This window comes from Oryx dammah, unplaced genomic scaffold (genome assembly GCF_014754425.2).
Source record: "Oryx dammah isolate SB20612 unplaced genomic scaffold, SCBI_Odam_1.1 HiC_scaffold_12, whole genome shotgun sequence".
Taxonomy (NCBI): domain Eukaryota; kingdom Metazoa; phylum Chordata; class Mammalia; order Artiodactyla; family Bovidae; genus Oryx; species Oryx dammah.
This window is the reverse complement of record NW_024070196.1, coordinates 66,630,283-66,653,472: the sequence shown is the minus strand read 5'-3', so window position 1 is coordinate 66,653,472 and position 23,190 is coordinate 66,630,283. Positions and strand designations below refer to the sequence as shown.

General features: G+C 43.8%; 1 protein-coding gene across 2 annotated transcripts in view; it reads left to right on the top strand.

Moving 5' to 3' along the window:
* The window catches only part of PITPNB (phosphatidylinositol transfer protein beta), a 61,827-nt gene that overhangs the window by 4,259 nt on the left and 34,378 nt on the right, over window positions 1-23,190 (top strand). For both annotated transcript variants that reach the window (XM_040251363.1, XM_040251364.1), the window contains exons 2-7: window positions 695-725; window positions 3,475-3,620; window positions 12,705-12,796; window positions 13,706-13,713; window positions 14,228-14,302; window positions 15,899-15,982. In XM_040251363.1, coding sequence (XP_040107297.1) covers window positions 695-725; window positions 3,475-3,620; window positions 12,705-12,796; window positions 13,706-13,713; window positions 14,228-14,302; window positions 15,899-15,982 — 436 coding nt within the window. The remainder of the gene's footprint in view (window positions 1-694; window positions 726-3,474; window positions 3,621-12,704; window positions 12,797-13,705; window positions 13,714-14,227; window positions 14,303-15,898; window positions 15,983-23,190) is intronic.

The window sequence follows — 23,190 nt, the reverse complement described above, 5'->3', positions numbered from 1 at the left end:
ATTCATCGGTAGGAGCATTCGTCTCTGTCCTAGCCCTCTTGTGTGTACAGGAACAGACTCTTGGACAAGGTCAAACACAGCAACCTCACGTTGAATCTACCCTGAAAGGGGTTGTATTTCTCAGGTTCAAAATATTTTCCATGGTAAAGTTTTTTCTCACTAAGTCTATAGGATGTTTTACGTGGTTTTTTTCAATAAGACTGAGCAATAATTGGGTAGTAGGGAGCAGTTTTTGGAGGCATTTATTCGTGAGATTCAAAACATGAATTCTGTGAGAAAGTACCATAAAAACAAAATGCATAGTGTATAGATGGAGAATGAAACCATATTAAAAATTTCTTGAGGGCAGCCTGACCAGACAGTCAACAAATGATACATCGTGTACCCTGCAATTTTCAGTGATGACTTTCCTCTTGTTCCTTTACTCCTCACAAGAATCTCTACAACTGTGTTTTTGGGGTCCTGGTATAATGAGGGTGCTACATGGAAGTGATTGTTGAGAGTCAGCAATGGGTAGTTTTATTTCCCCAGTTTAAGAACTCTTATCTGTAGTCATTCCGAGGACCCTCTTCCATAAATGACATCTTGTACTATGCTGTCATTGGATTTAAAGCAAAAAGTCTTTTAATCGCGGAGATCAGTTTTAAAGCCAACCACTTCATGTGTAACATTTGTTATCCTTTTGTCTTTTTAGCCGTGTGGTTCTGCCATGTTCGGTTCAGGAGGTAAGTCTTGCTTGCATAGTTTATTTTGGCATGCTAATCTGAGGTAATATTTTCGTTTATCTTTGCTTTGCCGTATGTGACAGTGAATCCTGATGTGTTAGAGATAATTGACGGTAAATGAGTATCTGTCGTTCCCCTGCCTGGTTTTGGAAGAGTCTGACCACCCTGTCCGGTGCAGGAATTCTGTCGGCAGCGTGTCAGAGAATGGAGGTTCCAGCTGCAACCTGGGCACTTTAGGGTTAAGTCACTGGCTGCTTGGAGAAGCAGCCTACTTTACTGTTGGATATTTTAAACATTTCTTGTTACTTTAAACCAAAAGCTGCTTTCCTGTAAAGTCTGCCTACTGTTTACAGTTCCTTCCACTTGAGCAGAAAGGGGAGGAAGGAAGCCTGTTCTCCCTTATCCATGGTGACCCTTCAGGGTAGCTTCTGGCAGTTCTGTCTCCTCTCCGTGGCCCTTCGTCCCACCTTTCTGCCTGTGGTCCCGAGGTTGAGCCTTCCCACACGTGCGTGTGGCCTGGTATCACAGCACCTCTGGGCCTCCTCACCGGCCCACCGCTGCTGCATGTGCTGTGCTTGTTGCTCTCAGCCGAAGGCAGTGCTCTGCACGGGAGCACAAGAGGATGTCGTCTCCCTCGACCTGCACACAGTACCGAAGGGCATCACCTGTTCAGAAAGCTGCGTGTCTCGTGGACTCAGCTGTCAGTAGTACAGCTAGGAATGAGGATAAGAGCAGAGATGGCTCCTGAGAAATCAAGGTCCACGGAGCAAAACGCACGAAGGCCTTGGGGTCCTCCTGCAACTTGCTCACAGCTTGTACTCCTCGGTTATCTGGGCCTCCTAGAGCCGAGACTCAACTGGAACCACTGGATTGGAAGTGGAACAAAACAAACTGATAAACCTAAGATGTGACGGCTGACAGAAGGCAGGCAGAAGGGAAAAAAAAATGCAGGAACTGAAAATGAGTAGCTGTCTGGCGCTGTTTCGTGTAGACTTGAACACAGCCACAAGTACCTCAGTAGGGTCTGAGGCTTCAAATGTATTAGAACACTCAGATAAGCCAGGCACCCCAAATCTTTACTTATACAATTGTTTGAACTTGAATGTGAAAATTGACATTTGTTTTTGTTTTTTTCTTTTTGTTTCAGCTAGTTGGACCAACTTGTTGAAATCTTTCTGAGTCTTGTTATTGTCACCCAGAATAATCTCAGCTTTTTGTTATATTCAGACTTAATATGCTTCCTGTCGTTAAGTTCTTCTTAAAAATGAGAATGAAAGCCTAGTGTCATGTGACAAGTTATCATTCCATTAATAACATATTTTTGAACACTTGTTTCGGTGTAAATTTTTGTTACTCTGTTTCTAACCAAGATCAAGTTTATCCTCAGACTTAGAGACATTTTAATCCTATTTTTAAAATATGACACTGTTGAAAACTGTATTTTGAAGGACTTAAGGACTGTAGCATTCCTGGGCTAACCCTGGTGGTCTGTCATAAAAACCAGAAGAAAGAAGACAGCCCTTTCTACAGTCTGAAATCTCTACAAAAACTGATTTTTGACGTATTTAAGAAATCTGTTTGGTTCCAGCTTCCTAAACCTTTCCAAATTTGTGTGTGTGTGTGTGAATTAACCGTCAATATAGCATCATATTCCCATGGGCTTTTATAGATAGGACTATTTGCTGAGCTTAGAACCACCCTGATTTTTTTGTTCCTCAAAATAAAATGTTAGTTTTGAATTACTAGTTTTTAGAGGTGGCCTTTCTTTGAAAATATGCTTAAAAAAGGAAAAAAAGAAAAACATTTCTTCAGGCTCTCATCATTAGAAGGAGGAAATCTAGCCGAATTTGAAGAGATTGGAGATGGTGCCATGATTGAGTTACTGAAACAAATTAGAATACAGGAACTTTGCTTTTTATCATTTGTTGGAACTGTTGGAAATTCCAGATGGGCATAGAATAATGGTGTCCACTCACAGGTTTTGGTGCAAGCCAGTGAGAATTCTTATCTACTTTAGAGTGAAAGAGAAAGCACTATCAGCAATTTCTTGCCTTTTCATGGTAATACTTGTTTATTTATACTTTAAAACCAGTTTCCTTTTACTGGAGAACTTCACAGTTAACAATTGAGACCCTAGATACCCAGTACTGTTTCTGTGTAGGTGGACCAGAGCCAAATCAGGCATGCACATGCATAAGCATGTAAAAGAGGACCCCAGAGGTCTACCACACTCTGCACTGTGGTGCTGCTTTGTATTTGCAGGGTTTTTTTGTCACTTTATAGCCCTCCTCATTATTGAGAACAGTATTCTGATCGCTCAGCTTTCTTCTTTGGCGAAGAAGTAACATATATTCCTGTCATACCTTCTTTAGGATTTTGTGAAATAAAGTGAGATGTCATAGATGTGAAGATGATTTGGAAAATATGAATGTATATTTATTATTCAAAAAAAATGCATCTTGACATTGAAACAAGTGGATCGTATGTATTACAACACTAGAATATTTGTAACTAAGTTTTCCTAAATAATGGAAATCTTGAAAACTATTATAGTTTCCTGAAGCTGTATGATCATCTGGTGTTCATCTCTCCACACCTACTAATTTCTCATCTGAGTCATGTTTTCATGTGGAACGTATGTGCTCAATGGTTGGGATGTGCTTTTCTGTATTTGCAGAAAGATTTTAGCACAGGAAGTTTTTGCAGTTACTGCTGACTTACCGAAGTTCTGTACTCTTTGATATTTCAGTATCAAGTTGGACAGCTTTACTCTGTGGCAGAAGCAAGTAAGAATGAGACTGGTGGTGGAGAAGGAATTGAAGTCTTAAAGAATGAACCTTATGAAAAGGATGGAGAAAAGGGACAGTATACACACAAAATTTATCACCTAAAGAGGTAAGCAGGGTGTTCACATCTGGTGCTTAGTCATTGTATTAAATAATCATACTTTGACTATCCAGCCACGTATTAAGCATGTAACTACCTAATTGCCTATTGAGTGTCATTTTCATTGTGATAATATGTTGCATTTTAATTTTTGAGACCATTCCTCTCCTTTATTATTTTTAAATTATGAATTGATCTGTCTGCTTCTTAAATTCAAATAGAAGATGATAAGTTAAAAACCTAGTACCCACCTCATGTTATCACAAATCCATATCCCTAGAGAGAAACTAGAAACAACTTAAAATTTGTCCCTGCAGATAATTTTCTACACATATTCAAAGCAATTTTTAAGAAACATAAAAATGCCACCTGTGTCGTTTCTTGCTGTCCACAGCAAGCGGGATCTACACCGCACGCAGGGTTCTGCACTCTGCATTAACTTTGGTGCAGTGATACATCATGAGCATCCTTGTTGTTATTATTTAATGCCCTTTCCTTAGTTTCAAAGCTGAGTAAAACGTCTTGGCGTGGCCAGAAGCACAGTTTGCTTAACCATTCTCTAAATGATAAGTTGATTTAGGTGTTTTAGGTATTTGCCTTCTTGTCTGTTGCAGGTAATGTTTCTATGAAGGTGGCTGTGTGTGCATAAATCTTTAATAGGTTCCTGTTTCTCTGGAAGAAGTTTGTTATAGTAGGATTGCTGGACGTCCATGCTCTTTTAAAGTTTTGGTATTATTGCCAGATTGGCTTCCAAGAATTTGAGAGCATTCGTTTCCCCATAATTTTGTTTTTAATTTTCGCCAATTTGATGCACAGAAAATAGCCTCTTGTTTAAATTTGCATTTCTCTATCAGTGAAGTTAAATGTTCTTTCGTATTAACTGGCCCTTTGACTTTATTGCTTGACTTGACCATTCAGATCCTTTGTTCATTGTTTTTATCTCTTAGTTTGCAGTTCTCCTAAGTTTGGCAGTTTGATCTCTGTTTTTTTGTATAAATATTTTAAAATAGAAAATGCACACTTAGACTTAAGTAATGGCAGATCAGTGATGGTTTTACAAGTGTCTTGTCAATAGTCTCCAGTTTATCAAAGGAGGAGGGAGTTGCTCTGTACTTGGCTCTCTTCTCTTCATATTGATTCATGGTGGGGTTTTGTAGAGCCTTTTAAGGTTGTGGATGAGTTGTGATGATTCGTATTTTTCATAATTCTCTCAGTTTAAGGCAGTTGCTTTGTTTATAATGACACATGAATATAAAGTGGGTCGTCACTTTGTAGAACCTTCAGTTTTACTTGGATGTTATCTTAGAACGCAGCATTTCTTTGCTTCTGCTGCAGGTTTGAGTGAGGGCAATAACTTTGATTAATCAATTATCCAGAGACGGTGTTATTCATGGTTTCTTTAATTCTTTAATTCACCTTCAGTCAGTTCAGTTGCTCAGTCGTATCCGACTCTTTGCGACCCCATGAATCGCAGCACGCCAGGCCTCCCTCTCCATCACCAACTCCCAGAGATCACTCAAATTCAAGTCCATCGAGTTGGTGATGCCATCTAGCCATCTCATCCTCTGTCGTCCCCTTCTCCTCCTGCCCCCAATCCCTCCCAGCATCAGGGTCTTTTCCAATGAGTCAGCTCTTCACATGAGGTGGCCAAAGTATTGGAGTTTCAGCTTCAGCATCAGTCCTTCCAAAGAACACCCAGGACTAATCTCCTTTAGGATGGACTGGTTGGATCTCCTTGCAGTCCAAGGGACTCTCAAGAGTCTTCTCCAACACAACAGTTCAAAAGCATCAGTTCTTCGGCGCTCAGCTTTCTTCACAGTCCCACTCTCACATCCACACATGGAAAAACCATAGCCTTGACTAGACGGACCTTTGTTGGCAAAGTAATGTCTCTGCTGTTGAATATGCTATCTAGGTTGGTCATAACTTTCCTTCCAAGGAGTAAGCATCTTTTAATTTCATGGCTGCAGTCACCGTCTACAGTGATTTTGGAGCCCCCCAAAAATAAAGTCTGCCACTGTTTTCCCCATCTATTTCCCGTGAAGTAATGGGACCAGATGCCATGATCTTCGTTTCCTGAATGTTGAGCTTTAAGCCAACTTTTTCACTCTCCTCTTTCACTTTCATCAAGAGGCTTTTGAGTTCCTCTTCACTTTCTGCCATAAGGGTGGTGTCATCTGCATATCTGAGGTTATTGATATTTCTCCCGGCAATCTTGATTCCAGCTTGTGCTTCTTCCAGCCTAGCGTTCCTCATGATGTACCCTGCATATAAGTTAAATAAGCAGGGTGACAATATACAGCCTTGATGTACTCCTTTTCCTGTTTGGAACCAGTCTGTTGTTCCATGTCCAGTTCTAACTGTTGCTTCCTGACCTGCATATAGGTTTCTCAGGAGGCAGGTCAGGTGGTCTGGTACTCCCATCTCTTTCAGAATTTTCCATAGTTTATTGTGATCCACACAGTCAAAGGCTTTGGAATAGTCAATAAAGCAGAAATAGATGTTTTTCTGGAACTCTATTACTTTTTCCATGATCGAGCGAATGTTGGCAATTTGATCTCTGGTTCCTCTGCCTTTCCTAAAACCAACTTGAACATCTGGAAGTTCACAGTTCATACATTGCTGAAGCCTGGCTTAGAGAATCTTGAACATTACTTTACTAGTGTGTGAGATGAGTACAATTGTGAGGTAGTTTGAGCATTCTTTGGCATTGCCTTTCTTTGGGATTGGAATGAAAACTGACCTTTTCCAGTCCCATGGCCACTGCTGAGTTTTCCAAATTTGCTGGCATATTGAGTGCAGCACTTTGACAGCATCATCTTTCAGGATTTGAAAGAGCTCAACTGGAATTCCATCACCTCCACTAGCTTTGTTCGTAGTGATGCTTTCTAAGGCCCACTTGACTTCACATTCCAGGATGTCTGGCTCTAGGTGAGTGATCACACCATCGTGATTATCTTGGCTGTGAAGATCTTTTTTGTATAGTTCTTCTGTGTATTCCTGCCACCTCTTTTAATATCTTCTGCTTCTGTTAGGTCCATACCATTTCTGTCCTTTATCGAGCCCATCTTTGCATGAAATGTTCCCTCGGTATCTCTAATTTTCTTGAAGAGATATCTAGTCTTTCCCATTCTGTTGTTTTCACCTTAAATATATCTAAAAATGTGACTTTTGAGAAAATTTAGCATTCTTCATGGTATAACGTATATAGTATTCATAGTATTGAATTTACTTGGGTTTACTCAGTTTTACTTTTCTAGCACTTGACATTTACTCATTCACTGAATTTACCGATACATAAAAAAACCTCCCTTTATTATCACCAGTAAACTCTCTGGGGCATCTAAAATAAGCCAGAAAGTCTGATACAGGCCTTTGAGACAGGCCCTGGGTGGTCTGTCTGCTCCCTGCCCACCTCACCATGCTAGGCTTGTGTCCCTCTGTCCTTTCGTGGCCAGCCTTCACCTTACTGGAGGCCTCCGCCTGGCCCTTTGGTCATGCGGGTCCCTCTGCCCGCTCTGTGATCGCTGTCTCTGGATGAAGCTGGCCCTCAGGGCCCCGCTGCAGTTCATTGAGCCTCCCTCACCTCTTCTGAGTTCCTTTGCCTCACGTGCTCACTCACCCGTTGCCGTGTTCCTTAAGCTCATGGCACTTCAGGAACACTGCTTCTCTTTGCCTTTTGCTGTCTGCTGACCTATTTTCCGCTTCCCTCTTTGGAAGGTGAGCTCTGGGTAGGAATTGTCCTTGTTTGTACACCGTTATTTACAAGGTCCCTGGCACAGTGGACAGTCAGTAAATACTTGAGTGGATCAAGGTACGAGGTCTCCGTTGTACGTAAGGTGTATTTCAGTTGATTTTAAAGTGAAAAATTACTTACTCAAGAAGACGTAAACTTTCCGTTGGGGAAAGTGCAGTTTGAAATGATTTGCCAAGGTATTATTTATCTCAGGAACAGGATTTTTTTTTTTTTTTTTTAAGTTGGCTCCTGCATCAGGAGAAGCTACGTGTACCCTGTGGTCCTTTATTACGTGTTGTTATAAATCACATGAGCCCTCTGTCCTCTTCTCCCGTCTGACCAAGGCATCTTACTGCATAGTGCACAGGTTCCTAGCCGTTAGCACATCGAGCTTAGATTTGATATTGATAACACAACTGATAAAACACTTCAGTTGAATTTTATCTTGGAGTTAAATATTCTTATTTTGTATTCAGAGATGGGGTGGAGGAAGGCTGTGCACTGGCAAAGAACGTTTGTGCAACTGGACATGATTCTATGGCTAACGCTTAAACTCTGTGGTCGAGGTGTGTTTACCTTGAGGTAAACACTGTCAAAAATATTGGTTTATTGTGAGAGGACATTTTGTGACTAGTTTGGAGTCACAAGAGGATGAATGTCCTTTTTAGTTTGTTTTTGAATTTCTAGCTCTGTTTTGTTAATTTGGCTACTATTTGTCTGTTTCCTGAGACCAAGCTTCCAAAACAGTTTCCTGCATGTTGCTGAAGTGACTTCCTAAGTGACACTGAGGGGGAGAACAATACATACTTTTCTCTTGTGTATAAATGGCACCTTTGACTTGTCTTGTTAGAAATATATTGAAGTTGCCCTTGATGAAAATTATTCTTCTTTGAAATAGAATTGAAATTTTATTTTATTTATTCCATTTGTTCATTTCCCCTAAATGTAGTCAGTTCATGTTCTCCTATTAAACATGAAAAGCCAGTAAATTTGAAACAAAACTAGTTCAAAGGTTTGCTCATTTTTTGGTTATAGTTGTTCAGTTGCCAAATTGTGTCCCAACTCCTTGCTACCCTGTGGACTGCAGCATGCCAGGCTCCCCTGTCCTTCACTTCTCCTGGAGCTTGCTCATCATATTCATGTCCTTGGAGTCAGTGATGCTATCTAATGATCTCATCCTCTGGAGCCCTCTTCTTTTGTCTCAGTCTTTCCCAGCATCATGGTCTTTTCCAGTGAGTCAGCTCTCCACATAGGTGGCCAAAGTATTGGAGCTTCAGCAACAGTCTTTGCAATGAATATTCAGAACTGATTTCCTTTAGGATGGACTGGTTGGATCTCCTTGCAGTCCAAGGGACTCTCAGGAGTCTTCTCCAGCACCACAGTTGAAAAGCATCAGTTCTTTGGCACTCAGCTTTCTTTATAGTCCGGCTCTCACACCTGCACATGACTACTGGAAAAACCATAGCTTTGACTATACAGACCTTTGTCTACAAAGTGATGTCTCTGCTTTTTGATATGCATTCTAGGTTTGTGATAGCTTTCCTTCCAAGGAGCAAGCATCTTTAATTTCATGGCTGTAGTCACCGACCGCGGTGATTTTTGGAACCCGAGAAAATAAAATCTGCCACTGTTTCCACTTTTCCCCCATCTATTTGCCATGAAGTGCTGGGACCAGATGCCATGATCTCAGTTTTTTGAATGTTGAGTTCCAAGCCAACTTTTTCACTGTCCACTTTCATACTCATCAAGAGGCTCTTTTAGTTCCCTCTTCACTTTCTGCCATTAAAGTGGTGTCATCTGCATATCTGAGGTTGTTATTTCTCCTGCTGCTGCTAAGTCGCTTCAGTCATGTCCGACTCTGTGCGACCCCATAGATGGCAGCCCACCAGGCTTTCCCGTCCCTGGGATTCTCCAGGCAAGAACACTGGAGTGAGTTGCCATTTCCTTCTCCAGTGCGTGAAAGTGAAAAGTGAAAGTCACGTTGCTCAGTTGTGTCCGACTCTTTGTGACCCCATTGACTGCAGCCTACCAGGCTCCTCCACCCATGGGATTTTCCAGGCAAGAGTATTGGAGTGGGGTGCCATTGCCTTCTCCGGATATTTCTCCTAGCAATCTTGATTCCAGCTTGGGATTCATCCAGCCTGGCATTTCACATGGTGTACTCTGTATATAGGTTAAATAAGCAAGATGACAATACCTATCCTTGACGTACTCCTTTCCCAGTTTGAACCAGTCTCTTGTTCCATGTCTGGTTCTGACTGTTGCTTCTTCACCCATATACAGGTTTCTCAGGAGACAGGGAAGGTGGTCTGGTATTCCCATCTCTTGATGAATTTTCCACAATTGTTGTGATCCACACATTGAAATGCTTTAATATAGTCAGTGAAGCAGAAGTAGATGTTTTTCTGGAATTCCCTTGCTTCTCTATGATCCAATGAATGTTGGCAATTTGATCTTTGGTTCCTCTGCCATTTCTAAATCCAGCTTGAGTATCTGGAAGTTCTTGGTTCACATACTGTTGAAACCTAGCTTGAAGGATTTTGAGTATTACCTTGCTAGCACTTGAAATGAGCGCACTTCTGCGGTAGTTTGAACATTCTTTGGCATCGCCCTTCTTTGAGATTGGAATGAAAACTGATCTTTTCCAGTGCTGTGGCCATTGCCAAGTTTTCCAAATTTGGTGACATATTGAGTGCAGCACTTAAACAGCATTGTCTTTTAGGAGTTGAAAGAGCTCAGCTGGAATTCCATCACTGTCACTGGCTTTGTTTATAGTAATGCTTCCTAAGGCCCACTTGACTTCACACTCTAGGATGTCTGGCTCTAGGTGAGTGACCACACCACTGTGGTTATCTGGTCATTAAGACCTTTCTGGTATAGTTCTTCTGTGTTTTCTTGCTACCTCTTTTTAATCTCTTCTGCTTCTGTTAGATCCTTACTGTTTCTGTCCTTTATTGTGCCCATCCTTGCATGAAACTAAGTCAAACATAAAATGAGTTGAAATACACATGGTAGAAAAGCATCCTAGAATTAAAGTAATAGGCATTTGGAAGCACGATGAAGAAATACTAAAATTTTTTTAGAAATTGGTCTTATGCTGACCTTCAGTAACTGATCGCCAATTTTCTTGTGTCAGCAAATTTTGAAACTTGATGAATATTAAGGTGTTTAGAATATTGGGCACTATAGAAAAAGAATAATTAAGAATATACTTCTGGTACACAGCTATTTTTCTCCTGCCTTTTTCTAAGTTGACCAGGTGAACCATTGATAATCTGTTTGTCATACCCGCAGATAGCAAGTAATCTTGTAGCTTGTATTTTAAAAAATTCCCCACATGGATTACATTATACCCTGATTAGACCTCTTCAGCATTTAAAGGATTCTTGGTTCTAGTTTTTTACCAATGCAAGAAATGGTTTGGAGTATTCAGATCTTCTTTGACTTTTAATGTGGTATTACTTTGATGTATCCTGTCTTCATTTCCCTGAAGTTACACCCCTTTGTATGAACTTGCCAAGATTTCAAAAGTAGCACGTGCTCAGAGCCCTCCTTCAATTAATATCTTTTAAGTTTACGCCCTTGTAATCGTGGGCATACTGCATATATGATAGTAATACTTCAGCTTTTCCAATGATTTAAAGATTTAATTTGCCACAATAGTAGGAGTTTCAAACCATAGCATTCTTTTTGTTTGGCCATGCCATGTCACTTGCTGGATCTTAGTTCCCTGAGCAGGGATCAAACCTAGACCCGGGCAGTGAAAGCGCCACGTCCTAAGCGCTGGACAGCCAGGGAGTCCCTAAACGGCACCATCTCGTGTGCTGCAGAGGCAAGGAGACTGCTGTCCCGACTGCTGTTTGTAGTTACACAGCACTCTGGCTGGTGGGGGGCCCATTCCACCTTCCTTCCTTAGCTTCTGAAATTCAGCTTAGGAGTATTTCTGATCAACTGCTCAGTCTTAATGTGGGGCTGTTGTTCTTTCTCTTAGTTTAGGAAATTAAGTTGTGCTTAAGTTTTCAGAAAGCAGCTCTGATGGAAAGAATATACATAGGGCTTCAAGTTGGAGGATGTCATTTTGACATTGTTATTTAGCTATTTAAATGCTGGTTATATGAAATAATGAATCAATGGTTAACTCATAGTGTTATCGGGGGATTAAAGTGAAGAAAGGCATGTGAAAGCACCTAGCTACATGTCAGCTTATAATTAAAAAGCACCCAGCTAGCTCAGTGGTATAAAGAATCCGCCTGCCCGTGCAGGAGACACGGGTTCCATCCCTGGGTCAGAAAGATCCCCTGGAGGAGGAAATTAAAACCCAACTCCAGTATTCTTGCCTGGGAAATCCGTGGACAGAGGAACCTGGAGGGTTCCAGTCCACAGGGTCGCAAAGAGTCGGACACGACTGAGCGACTAAACCACAGCAGCAAGTTACCGTTTAGTCAGCTCTCATGGCAGTTTGCCTGGTGCTTAACACATTACAGGTCCTGTCTGATGGGATTCTCTCAGTAACTTTGCAGAGTGGGTGATGTGGACTCCATTCAGCACAGGAGGGAGTTCAGAGAGCCCCTGATACAGTATGCTCCAGGTCACGCAGCTTCAGGGCGATGCTGGGATTTGAATCCAATCTGTGGAAAGCCTGCACTTGTAAAAGTTACTGTACCATAGGCACCAGTCAGGAAAACAGTCATTTCATTGGCACTGCTCTGAAGGCTGATGAAACTAATTTTCCATGTTTGTTAAAACTAATTTTCCAGTTGTGTGTTCCGTTAGTGGTGTGTCTGTGGCTGTGCTTTGCCCACTTATCTGTTGGGATCTTTCCTGATAATCTCATGAATTTGCACAAGCTCGTCATGGGTTAGTTACATAGTTAACCTGGCTGATCTGACCAGACTTGAGGCAGCAGTTGACATTCATTTTCCAGGTCGACACAGTTCTATACTTAGGTATGTTTGCCTATCTTCCTCTCTACACGGACCCTTCATATTATCATTTTTCTTGAAGTTTATTCTGTAAAATGTATTAAAAGGCTTTTACTCCAAGTCATTACCTTATTCTGGAGACTCTTTACTGTGTTAAGAAACTGGTGTGTTCTTATTGCCAGAGATGACTTCCGTGTCACACACAGGTTGAACAGCTTCAGGTAACTCTTAGATCTCGTGTTACGGGAGTAGGTCAAAAGCCATAAGAAAGAATTACTTCTGTTTAAAAACACAATCTTCTATGTGGTTAAACACGATCATTTTGTCGTCTCTACATTAATTGTATACTTGAGTACTCTCTGAAGCAGTCTGATGGAAGCCAACAAAGAAGCAGTGGTACTGTTGAGAATATATCCAGTGTTTCTCTCCTCCCAGCAAAGTCCCCGCGTTCGTGAGGATGATCGCTCCCGAGGGCTCCTTGGTGTTTCACGAGAAAGCCTGGAACGCATACCCCTACTGTAGAACAAGTAAGTCTGGTTCCCAGAAACCGTCTTGCTCCTCTGCCCTGCACTCCCAGGGTCCACACCTTAGAGAAGGGTGACACCAGGTGGGGCCTTCTGTGGGGGTCGCTGCGCGAGCTATGGCAGAAAAGCAGCTACAGGGGTCCCTCCCCCAAGCCTTGGTGAGGGACACGGTTCCCTCCCATATGACAGGCACCCTGAGATCCTTGTTGACCAAGCAGGCTCCACAGGCAGTGGATAAAAGGAATACAGAAATCTTAAAGGTTACCCTCATGTGCAAGCGTCGTTTGATGTAGTTTCAACAATATTTTGCTTCCATTGCCATGTGGTGGAGTCGTTTCCTGTTGTTTGTTCCAAGAGCCTTATAAATGGTGTTTTGCTCTTGTGACATTATTCCTTTTACCATTGTTTTAAAATTACTTAAAATGATTAGATTGCAACCCTACAGTCTTAACATATCCAGTATTGGCGTTTGTTTATGGCCTCCCTGGTGGCTCAGAGGTTAAAGCATCGGCCTGCAACGCGGGAGACCCGGGTTCGATCCCTGCGTCGGGAAGATCCCTTGGAGAAGGAAAGGGCAACCCACTCCAGTACTCTTGCCTGGAGAATTCCATGGACGGAGGAGCCTGATAGGCTACAGTCCATGGGGTCGCAAAGAGTCGGACACGACTGAGTATTCCTTTTACCATTGTTTTAAAATTACTTAAAATGATTAGATTGCAACGCCACAGTCTTAACATATCCCATATTGTCATTTGTTTAGCGATTGTGTTTTGCACCTCTAAACCAAATGTTCTGTGTTGGCAGGTAGTTTAATCTTTGTGACATTAAATATTGTGACAGACTATTTTGGCTCCAATTAATATTCTGAAAATTTTTCCTCCTTTGTTGCCTTCCTGTTCCGGTATGCCTCAGTTGTAACGGTGAGTAAAACTGTTTGTGTATCACATAGTCTTCATCCTTAAACCTCGCCCTATGTAGTAATTGCTTTCAACTATCTGTTGCTTTATTTTCCTAAAACTCCCCACTGTTGCATGGCCCTCCTCTATTCTTCGGGCACCAGCTCACACTCCACCATGTACTCCACTATTAAGGGGCTCTTTGCAGCCTTACCTCAACATCTCCCTTTTGACTCTATTTTGCTTCTGCTACTTGCTTTGAATGTCACATCTGCTCAGCACACCTCACAGCTTCTTCAGTGTTAGCCCCGTGCGCTGCATGTCAAGCAGGGTCATGCATGTTATTTAAATGCATGCAGCAGGCAGTTGCTTGGCCTGACCAGTGTGTAAAAGCCGGCAGCTAATGATTCTTTGTCGCCTGAGGGCCAGTCTTGTTGTAGAGTCAGCGCGGGCGCGCGTGCCTGCGGAATGCCGCTGCGGACACAAGCCCGAGAGCCCGCGAAAGGCCACTGTCATTTTGCTGTTGTGTTTTCTGCAGAACGAATATATGAAAGACGATTTCTTCATTAAAATTGAAACATGGCACAAACCAGACTTGGGAACGTTAGAAAATGTAAGTTTTTGACTCTGGCCTTTCAGTGTAGAAGGCCTCCGAAATGGGGATACCGTAGTCACTGTGTCACCGCCAGCGTGACACCCACGGCCTTAGATGAGAGCCTGCCCATGCTGGCATGTGTCAGACTGCTGCGGTGAGGCAGGCTTGCCACCAGAAACCAGTGAGCCTTCCCTGTCAGTTCCCTTGCCTTGGTGTGTGAGTGGACTTGGTGAGGCCGCTGTTTTTATCAGCAACTCTCTTTTTCTGGGATTGGGAGAGGGTAGATAAACAAAACTCACAGAAATCCTTAAGCCAGTTTCAGCTGTTAATTTAAAAAAAAAAAAAATTTTTTTTTTTTCATCTCTGTATTTGCCAGAGCTCCTGTGCATAGCAAAATTGATTGCTTTAATTTTCACCTCCATTCCATTTGGCCTGAATTATTGGTTGATTTCAGAGAAATGCCCAAAAGGCAGGAAGAAAGAAGATACTTTGAATAATTTACAAAAATGTTGAAAAGCTCCTGACTTTTATAAATTGGTACACTTTTATTCCTCAAGTGAATTACCAGAAAGTCGGTTATGACTTGGTATAGCTTCTAACTTTCTGTAAGGTTTAGCAGGGAGCTTGGGAGGGCGTCTGTGTCTGCTGTAGGTTGATGCCCTGGCCCAGGGGTTCGCAGGCTCTTGGTGCCTGGACCAATAAGCAGTGGCATCTGGGAACTTGTTGGAAGTGCCGACGCTCAGGCCTCACTCCGTGTGCACTGAATCAGAGTCTCTGGGGGCAGGGCCCTACAGTCTGTTTTCTGGTGGGCATTCCAGTTTGAGAACAACTGTCGCAACCTTTTGATATACTGTTACGGGAAAGTAAGTTTATGGGTAATGGTGGTAGGGTATGTTTTTCCTCTGCTTTTCTGTTACTGTTGCCAATCAAAGGAACTTTTGAACTATAACTTAAGAGTATTTAACTTGAGTTTTTCTTCAAGATGATTGCTCACTTGACTTTTTTTTTTTTTCCACAGTAAACTAAAATTTAGAGTCTGAATGAGGTATTTTGGTATGCTTTAGTCTAATGATTTAACTTGCCATCTTTAGCGTTCAAATGGGCCTGTCTTTGGCAATTTTTAAACAGTTCTTTATGGGTTCATTGATGGAATTTCAGAAATAAATGATTGAATGACATGAGGTATAGAGGAATTGACATCCTACTGAAGCAGAATACCTTTAGGGTGAATCTAGTTCAGGAGAGGTTTTAGAGCTTACAGTGCAGCTTCTTAAAATCTAATTACAATGTCCCTGTTTGTCTAGGACTTAGAGGTTTCAAGGACTTTGTCATGTATCAATTGGGTTAAACATAGGTGAGGTTTATTTTTTGTACTAGTCATCTCTAAGAGGTAACAGAAAATAATGATGAACGATTTCTGAATTTGGCAGCATTCTCTTCCCTCCCTCCAGCCTTCAGACAGCTGATTTCATGAAATAGCAGCTTGGGTTGTTTTTAGTATGGCTCTTGATGTACTCTGAGAGACTCAAGATAAAGATTATATATAGAAACATACTAGTTTTGCCTAATGAGAAGAGTCTTAAGCTGACCTTGTTTCCTTTCTGTCATTTATAGGTACACGGTCTAGATCCGAACACGTGGAAAACAGTTGAAATTGTCCACATAGATATTGCAGATCGAAGTCAAGTCGAACCAGCAGTAAGTACTACGTACGGCTTGATAACATTTTCACCTGTTAACCTCTTACCTCTAAAAGTTCTTTTATTTGACTCTTGTATGGCCTACCTTTATACTCTGAAGTAAGTTTGGAGCTCAGCTCTGGATCCAGAAAGAGGTCAGAGCAGCACAAGAGGTGAGAGAGCCGGAGATGGGGCTGTTTCTCGTGTGGATGTCAACGTTGTACAAGTGGTCCCTTTAAGAACTCTCAGTATACCCGGGGTACATAGGGGTTTGCTTTCATTGAGAGGAAAAACAAAACAAAAACATTATTTTACAAGAGTTCTCTTTAGTTTCTTTAGATACCATGGGTCCCTTACACATTTAAAGTCTGATTAAGAGAGCAGAATTTTAACTTAACAAACTTTCAGTGTCAGTTCAGTCTCTCAGTCTTGTCTGACTCTACGACCCCATGGACTGCAGCACACCAGGCTTCCCTCTTCATCACCAACTCCTAGACTTTGCTCAGACTCATGTCCATCCAGTTGGTGATGCCATCCAACCATCTTATCCTCTGTTGTCCCCTTCTCTTCCTGCCTTTAATCTTTCCCAGCATCAGTGTCTTTTCGAAGGATCATATCAGGTCTCCAGAGTGTTGGAGCTTCAGCTTCAGTATCAGTCCCTCCAGTATTCAGGGTTGATTTCCTTTAGGATTGACTGCTGTGACCTCCTTGCACACCAGCGGACTAGTCTTCTCCAGCAGCATAGTTCAAAAACATCAGTTCTTCAGTGCTCAGCTTTCTTTACTCTCCAACTCTCACATCTATACGTGACTGCTGGAAACACCACAGCTTTGACTAGACAGACCTTTGTCAGCAAAGTAATGTCTCTGCTTTTTCATATGCTGTCTAGTTTGGTCATAGCTTTTCTTCCAAGGAGCGAACATTTTTTAATTTCATGGCTTACAGTCACCATCTGCAGTGATTTTGGAGCCCAAGAAAATAAAAGTCTGTCACTGTTTCCATTGTTTCCCCATCTATTTGCCATGAAGTGATGGGACCAGATGCCATGATCTTAGTTTTTTGAATGTTGGGTTTTAAGCCAGCTTTTTCACTCTTCTCTTTCAGTAACTCAGGGCTAAAGTTGTCATTAGTGGAAAACAGGTGATGGTAGAATATCCCAGTTTAACAGGTGTGTAGCTTTCACTTTTGAGTCTTACTGGATGTAGGTATAAGCACTCTAGACTTGACTTAATTTTTTTTAAAAATTGTTTTCACCTACAAAGGACACTTTATTCCTCACCAGCCCCACCCCCCTACCACCAGTTAAGACCCTTGTTAGTACTTTACCCCAGTAAACGTTAACTCAGTTCTTACAGTATGTGGGGCACAGCTGTGGCCTTTTTACGTGCTGAACTAGCCGGCAGCCGTCTCTGCCTGCTGAAACTTTGCAGTAAAGGTGGCACCTCTCGGTTAGTCGTGTCAGCACAACATGTTCAGTTACGGTCCCTTTCCATTTCAGTTTTGGCGCTTATTCCCTGAGCTTGAGCAGTGTTGTAAGATGAACAAAAAAAAAACAAAACTAATGTCTGGTTTTGCCATTGAAATTGAAAGGTAAGCTTTCAAAGACAAAGGTTGGACCTCCTCAGAAATCACCGGGGTGGGGACCACCAGCAGTGACCCTCTGCTCAGCCAGGTCCTGTTCTATGGGCCCCCTCCCTGTAAGAGCTGTGAGCACTGATAAGGGTCCCTTGTCATAGAAATTCTGAAGTTTTGGTTGTGCTGTCATTCGAAGTTATTTTAGTTTCAGAAATACTTTCACCTCTGAAGTTATATCGGGCTATTTTTTATCCTTAGAAATGAATGTATGTTCTCTCTTGAAAACCACATTCAGATGTCTGTCTGGCCCCTTATTGTTCTTGTATCTCTTCTCACCACGAGCTTGTGTTTGTGGGAGGGTGGTGGCAGGGTGGAAGAAGACTGGGTGTGGGTGAGCTGATGGCTCGGTCGGGAGAGCTCAGACACCCGGAGCAGCAGTGCGTGCAGCCCATGGGGCTGGGTGCTCCCGGGAGGCCTTCAGACCCTTCTGTGGGTGTCCCACAAAGGCGTGCTGGCCCCACAGGTTTGCATTGCACGTTGTTCTCCCACAGAGCGCAGGGCACTTCTGTTGCTTCCAGGGCCACCGGAGTGGTTTTTCATTCCTGTCCTCGGGCCACGATGGGCTCGCAGTCAGTGTTTGCAGGCGAGAGCCCACCCCAGCGGCTCCGGGTGGAAGTCCCCGCGGGTGCAGGGGCGCAGCAGGTGGCGGGCTCTCGGAAGGCCGTGTGGGTGGATGGACAGGGAGAGGCTGGGCAGGCCGGGGGAGGGGGTCTCCGTTGTGAGTCCAGGGCAGTGGCGCTGAGGACGTGCAACCAGAGCTCGATAGGCTTCAGATTCTGCGGTTGCTGCCTGCCGGCTCCTTGGTTGCTTAGCCTCTCTGTGCCTGTTTTATCTTGTGTAAAATGGGGCTAATTACCCCACAGGATTAAGCGTAAACACCTAGAGCAGTGCCCAGTGGAATAAATGTTCGTCATCGAGGTCATTATTCGTAGCAGGAGTTCTGAGAATCTGTGTACGAGCACGGTTTGGGGAGTGAATAAGTAAGTATGTGCGGTTTTTCACATAAGTATGTACAGCTTTTTCAGCGTTCATAGGTCCCGTTTTCCAAGTTACCCTTTAAAGGTAAGATAATTATTATTGTTTAGTTGCTCTGTCATCTCAGACTCTTTGTGACCCCATGGACTGGAGCCCTCCAGGCTCCTTTGTCCATGGAATTTCCAAGGAAAGAATGGAATGGGTTGCCATTCCCCCTCCAGGGGATCTTCCTGACCCAGGGATTGAATCCGTATCTCCTGCATTGCAGGTGGATCTTTCCCGCTTAGATACCAGGAAGTGAAAGTGTTACTCGCTCAGTCATGTCCGACTCTTTGCTTCCCGATGGACTGTATAGCCCATCTGGGTCCTCTGTCCATGGAGTTCTCCAGACAGAAATACTGGAGTGGGTTCCCATTCCCTTCTCCATAAACCCAGTAGAATAATAGCCTGTTGTAAAGTTTGCTGGTTTTACAGTGCCTTTTTCTTCATTGTGATAATAGGCATATTAGCCACTTTTAAACGTGCAGTGGTGTGACGTGCCGCCTGCGCATCACCACCATCTAGCTCTAGAACATGCTCGTCTCTGCAGCAGGACACTCTGTCCGTCCCCCCACACTGCTCCCTCCCCCCAGCCTGTGTGCCACTGAGTGTTTTCTCCCTCCCCCCAGCCTGTGTGCCACTGAGTGTTTTCTGCCCCATGGCCTTGTCTGTTGTGGCTGTTTCATATAGCCTTCTGTGTCTGGCCTTCTGTGTCTGGCTTCTTTTGCTTCGGTGTAATCTTTCCAGGATGCGTCCGCCACAGGGCACGTCGCCCATCGGTGCTTTTCATGGGTGCAGACTAGTCCAGTGTGTGAATGCCACGTTTTGCTTATGCATTCTGCTCTTCTTGGACATTGGGGTTGTTTTCACCCTCTGGCAATTGTAAACAGCGCTGCTCTGAACTGTGTGTCATGGAAGCGTTTTGTCTGTTTCCTCAAGTCGTGGAAACAAGTGCAAATGATATCGTGGAGGGATTCTTAGACCTTTGGACATTTTTTAAAAGAGAAGAGTCTCAGCATGCATATTTTCTGCTATAAAGGTGAGAGGGGAAGGAAAGCCGTGTGGTGGGAGGTACGGGTGCCCTAGACAGTTTGGCGCGTGTGAAGGCCGAGGTGGGTGAGGCTGGGGAATCGAGGGGCTCAGGCTCTGCCCTCTGAGAGCCTCTCGTGTGCCCTCTGCTGGCACGGACGGCTGCCCCACACTCTCCCTTCAGGTTCCACCTGATCTCTTTGGCCTCCTCTAGTTAATGTTTGCATCAGGATTAGCTTCTGTGGCAAACACCTAGACCACCTAGCCATCCTTCCCTCTTGCCAAATCCCTTTTGGGTTTTCTGTTGAATTCATTTGTTCATTTGATTCTGCACTTTTATTTTGTTCCTTGGAAATGAGAGCCCATGGTGTCAAAGGCTTTAAAGACACATTTGCATCTCTGAAAGGGCAGTGTTGTCAGAGCAGTCAGTCCCTGTCGCGGGGCTCAGTCGGTGTGGCTGGCGCGCCCCCAGTAGCTCCTCGAGGTGGCTCCAGTGCCCTCCAGAGACTCACACTCTGGGTGAGACAGACCCAGCACAGTGAAGTGGCTGGTGCATAGTGGAGTCTGGGGTCCTTCCTCTTGAGCAGTAGCCTGTGTGCTGCAGAGTTTGCTTCGGGGGATTTCACCTTTCTTCGCATCAGTCTTCCCCTCTTCTGAGTTTCAGCTCTTGTTTGTCTCATTGCTGTGGCTTGTTCTATGTTCAGGAACCTATCTGCTCTGCACTGAGTGGCTGCTTGTGAATACGTGTCAAATGAGCTTAATGAGCTGGAGGGCAATGAAGAAACTGATGGCTCGCACCTGGGTGGCTGGGGCGACCCATTGCACACTCCCGTACGTCCCTGTGGGCTTGTAAGTCGCACAGCCTCTGTAGCAGGATTGCAGATGTATGTCCCCTTAGCCCCAGCAAAATTCCACTTCTCGAAATTGGTCCTACTTAGTCTGAAGCAGTGTTGTTCAGTTGCTGAATTGTGTCCAACTCTTTGCAACCCTGTGGACTGAGCACAGCATGCCAGGCTCCTCTGTCCTCTTCTGTCCTAGAGTTTGCTTAGATTCTTGTCCATTTAGTCAGTGATGCTGTCTAATCATCTCATCCTCTGTCACCCCCTTCTCCTCCTCCTTTCAGTCTTTCCCAGCATCAGGGTCTTTTCCAGTGAGTCGGCTCTTGCCATCAAAATATTGGTGGTCAAAATATTGGAGCTTCAGCTTCAGCAGCAGTCCTTCCAATGAATATTCAGGGTTGATCGCCTTTAGAATTGACCGGTTTGATCTCCCTGCAGTCCAAGGGACTCTCAAGAGTCTTCTCCAACACCACAGTTTGAAAGCATCAATTCTTCGGTGCTCAGCCTTCTTTATGATCCAGTTCTCATATCCACACATGACTACAGGAAAAACCATAGCTTTGACTAGATGGACGTTTTGCTGGCAAAGTGATGTCTCTGCTTTTTAATACGCTGTCTAGGTTTGTCATAGCTTTCCTTCCTATGAGCAAGTGTCTTTTAATTTCTCAGCTGCAGTCATTGCCTGCAGTGAATTTGGAGCCCAAGAAAATAAAATCTGTTGCTTCAGTGTGAAGTACCAAATACATAAATGTAAGAACTTTTATAAGGAAACGATATGAAGTCTCAAATGTTTCTCCATAGGTGGGGGACTAATGTAAATGTGGTTCACCCATATGGTGGAGTTCAGTGCAGTTTCCAGAAGGGAGTGAGCCTGTTTGTACTGATAGGAAATCCTTTCCAAGATAATGGGGAGGGAACAGGATAATGTCTATTGCTTGCTTACGTATAGACAGTTGAGAAATACGTATAAGATGGTGGTAATGGTGATTCTTCAGCAAACACTGGTAGCTAGATTAGATGTGGGGGACAGGATAGACGAGGCCGAGTCTGCAGAGGTGTGGACGGCGTAGGGGGCCGACCTCTTCTCACTCTGTGTAGGGTTTTCTGTTTCTACATGACAGATCACCACAAATGGAGGGAAGGGTTGTGATGTAACCTCAAGGATGACAGCCTATCACCTTTGCCTTAGTCACTTGGCTGGAAGCAAGTCACAGGCTCCACCTGTTCTCAGGGGAGGTGATTCCACATGACTATGACTCAGTGGGGGGAGGGGTCATCTTAGGATGTGACTGCCACACCAGCGATCACTTGTTAGCACCTAAAACTTGTTCTTTAAGGGTAAACTGACGCTGGCGTTGGGAGCTTGGTACCTGTGAATGGGCCAAGGTGGATTTCCAGCAGGGAGGCCTGCAGGTGTGGAGATCCCTCCAAGCTCAGGCTGGTACCTGAACTCCTGGAAGGCTCCCCTCGTAGCTCAGCCGGTAAAGAATCCGCCTGCAATGCAGGAGACCCCAGTTCAATTCCTGTGTTGGGAAGACGTGCTTGAGAAGGGATAGGCTACCCACTCCAGTATTCTTGGGCTTCCCTGGTGGCTCAGCTGGTAAAGAATCCACCTGTAGTGTGGGAGACCTGGGTTTGATCCCACTCCAGTATTCTGGCCTGGAGAATTGCATGGACTTTATAGTCCGCAGGGTTGCAAGAGTCGGACACAACTGAATGACTTCACTTTAGTCTCAGTCTAACTTAATTCCTTGGTTTTCATTTTTTTAATGAATCCTAGTTTTTCTTGAATGAGCTAATTTTTCTTAAATGGTTGAATTTCTGTCCTGCATACTACTTGCTTTAAAAGAAATGGAAACAGTAATTTTGAGAGGGTTTAGCCAAGTCTCCCAAATCAGGATGAATATGAATTGGGTGGAAGTTAAGAAACCAGAAGTTGGGAGTGAAGCTTGAATCTTTTTACTCCACCTGGTGGGCGTTTTCTGTCACTGCAGGTGGATTTAACTCAAACACAGCCCTTAACACCATTTTGGTTCAGAGCAACTGTTGACGACTTTGAGTATCTAACTCTCGGTGCTGGTTTGCTGGTGTCAGACAGTTCTCATTGTACACTTGCTGGGTTTGGGTCACGCTAACGTACCATATTTCACCGTGGACGGAAGTGGTGTGATTAGATCCGCGGGGGCACTGAATGCTCAGGTTGGGGGCTTTGACGTGTTTACGTAATCGAAGGATGACATTGTCACGATGACTCTGAACTTCTGCCAGTGTGACGCAGTCACCGAGTAGTTTGCTGCAGGAATCATACATACGTTTAAAGTGATGGGTTACTTGTTTTTTTTTTTCCCTTGATGCCTTAATGGGAAGTCTGCATAGGACTGCATGTGGCCAGTATTTTGTATAGTTTCTAGAAGATACGTCACTGCCTAATGAAAGAGCTGAGCAGTCTGCGACTTCAGTGTAAATGTCCCCACCCGGCCATCTTCTGGCCAAACGACAGATTTCTTGTTTTAGTGCAAAGAGGCATTAGAGTGAAATACTAGGATGTTATAGTCTTTAAGAAGGAAGGTGCCTTCTGCCACCAAGCACACGCCCCTGCCCCCACTCATCTCCTGTGTCCCCTCAGTCTCCCACCCAGCCCCCATTTCAGATATAACCTGGACGTCACTCCTGAAAAGCCTTCCTCAGTAAACCGGGTTCCCCTTGTGGG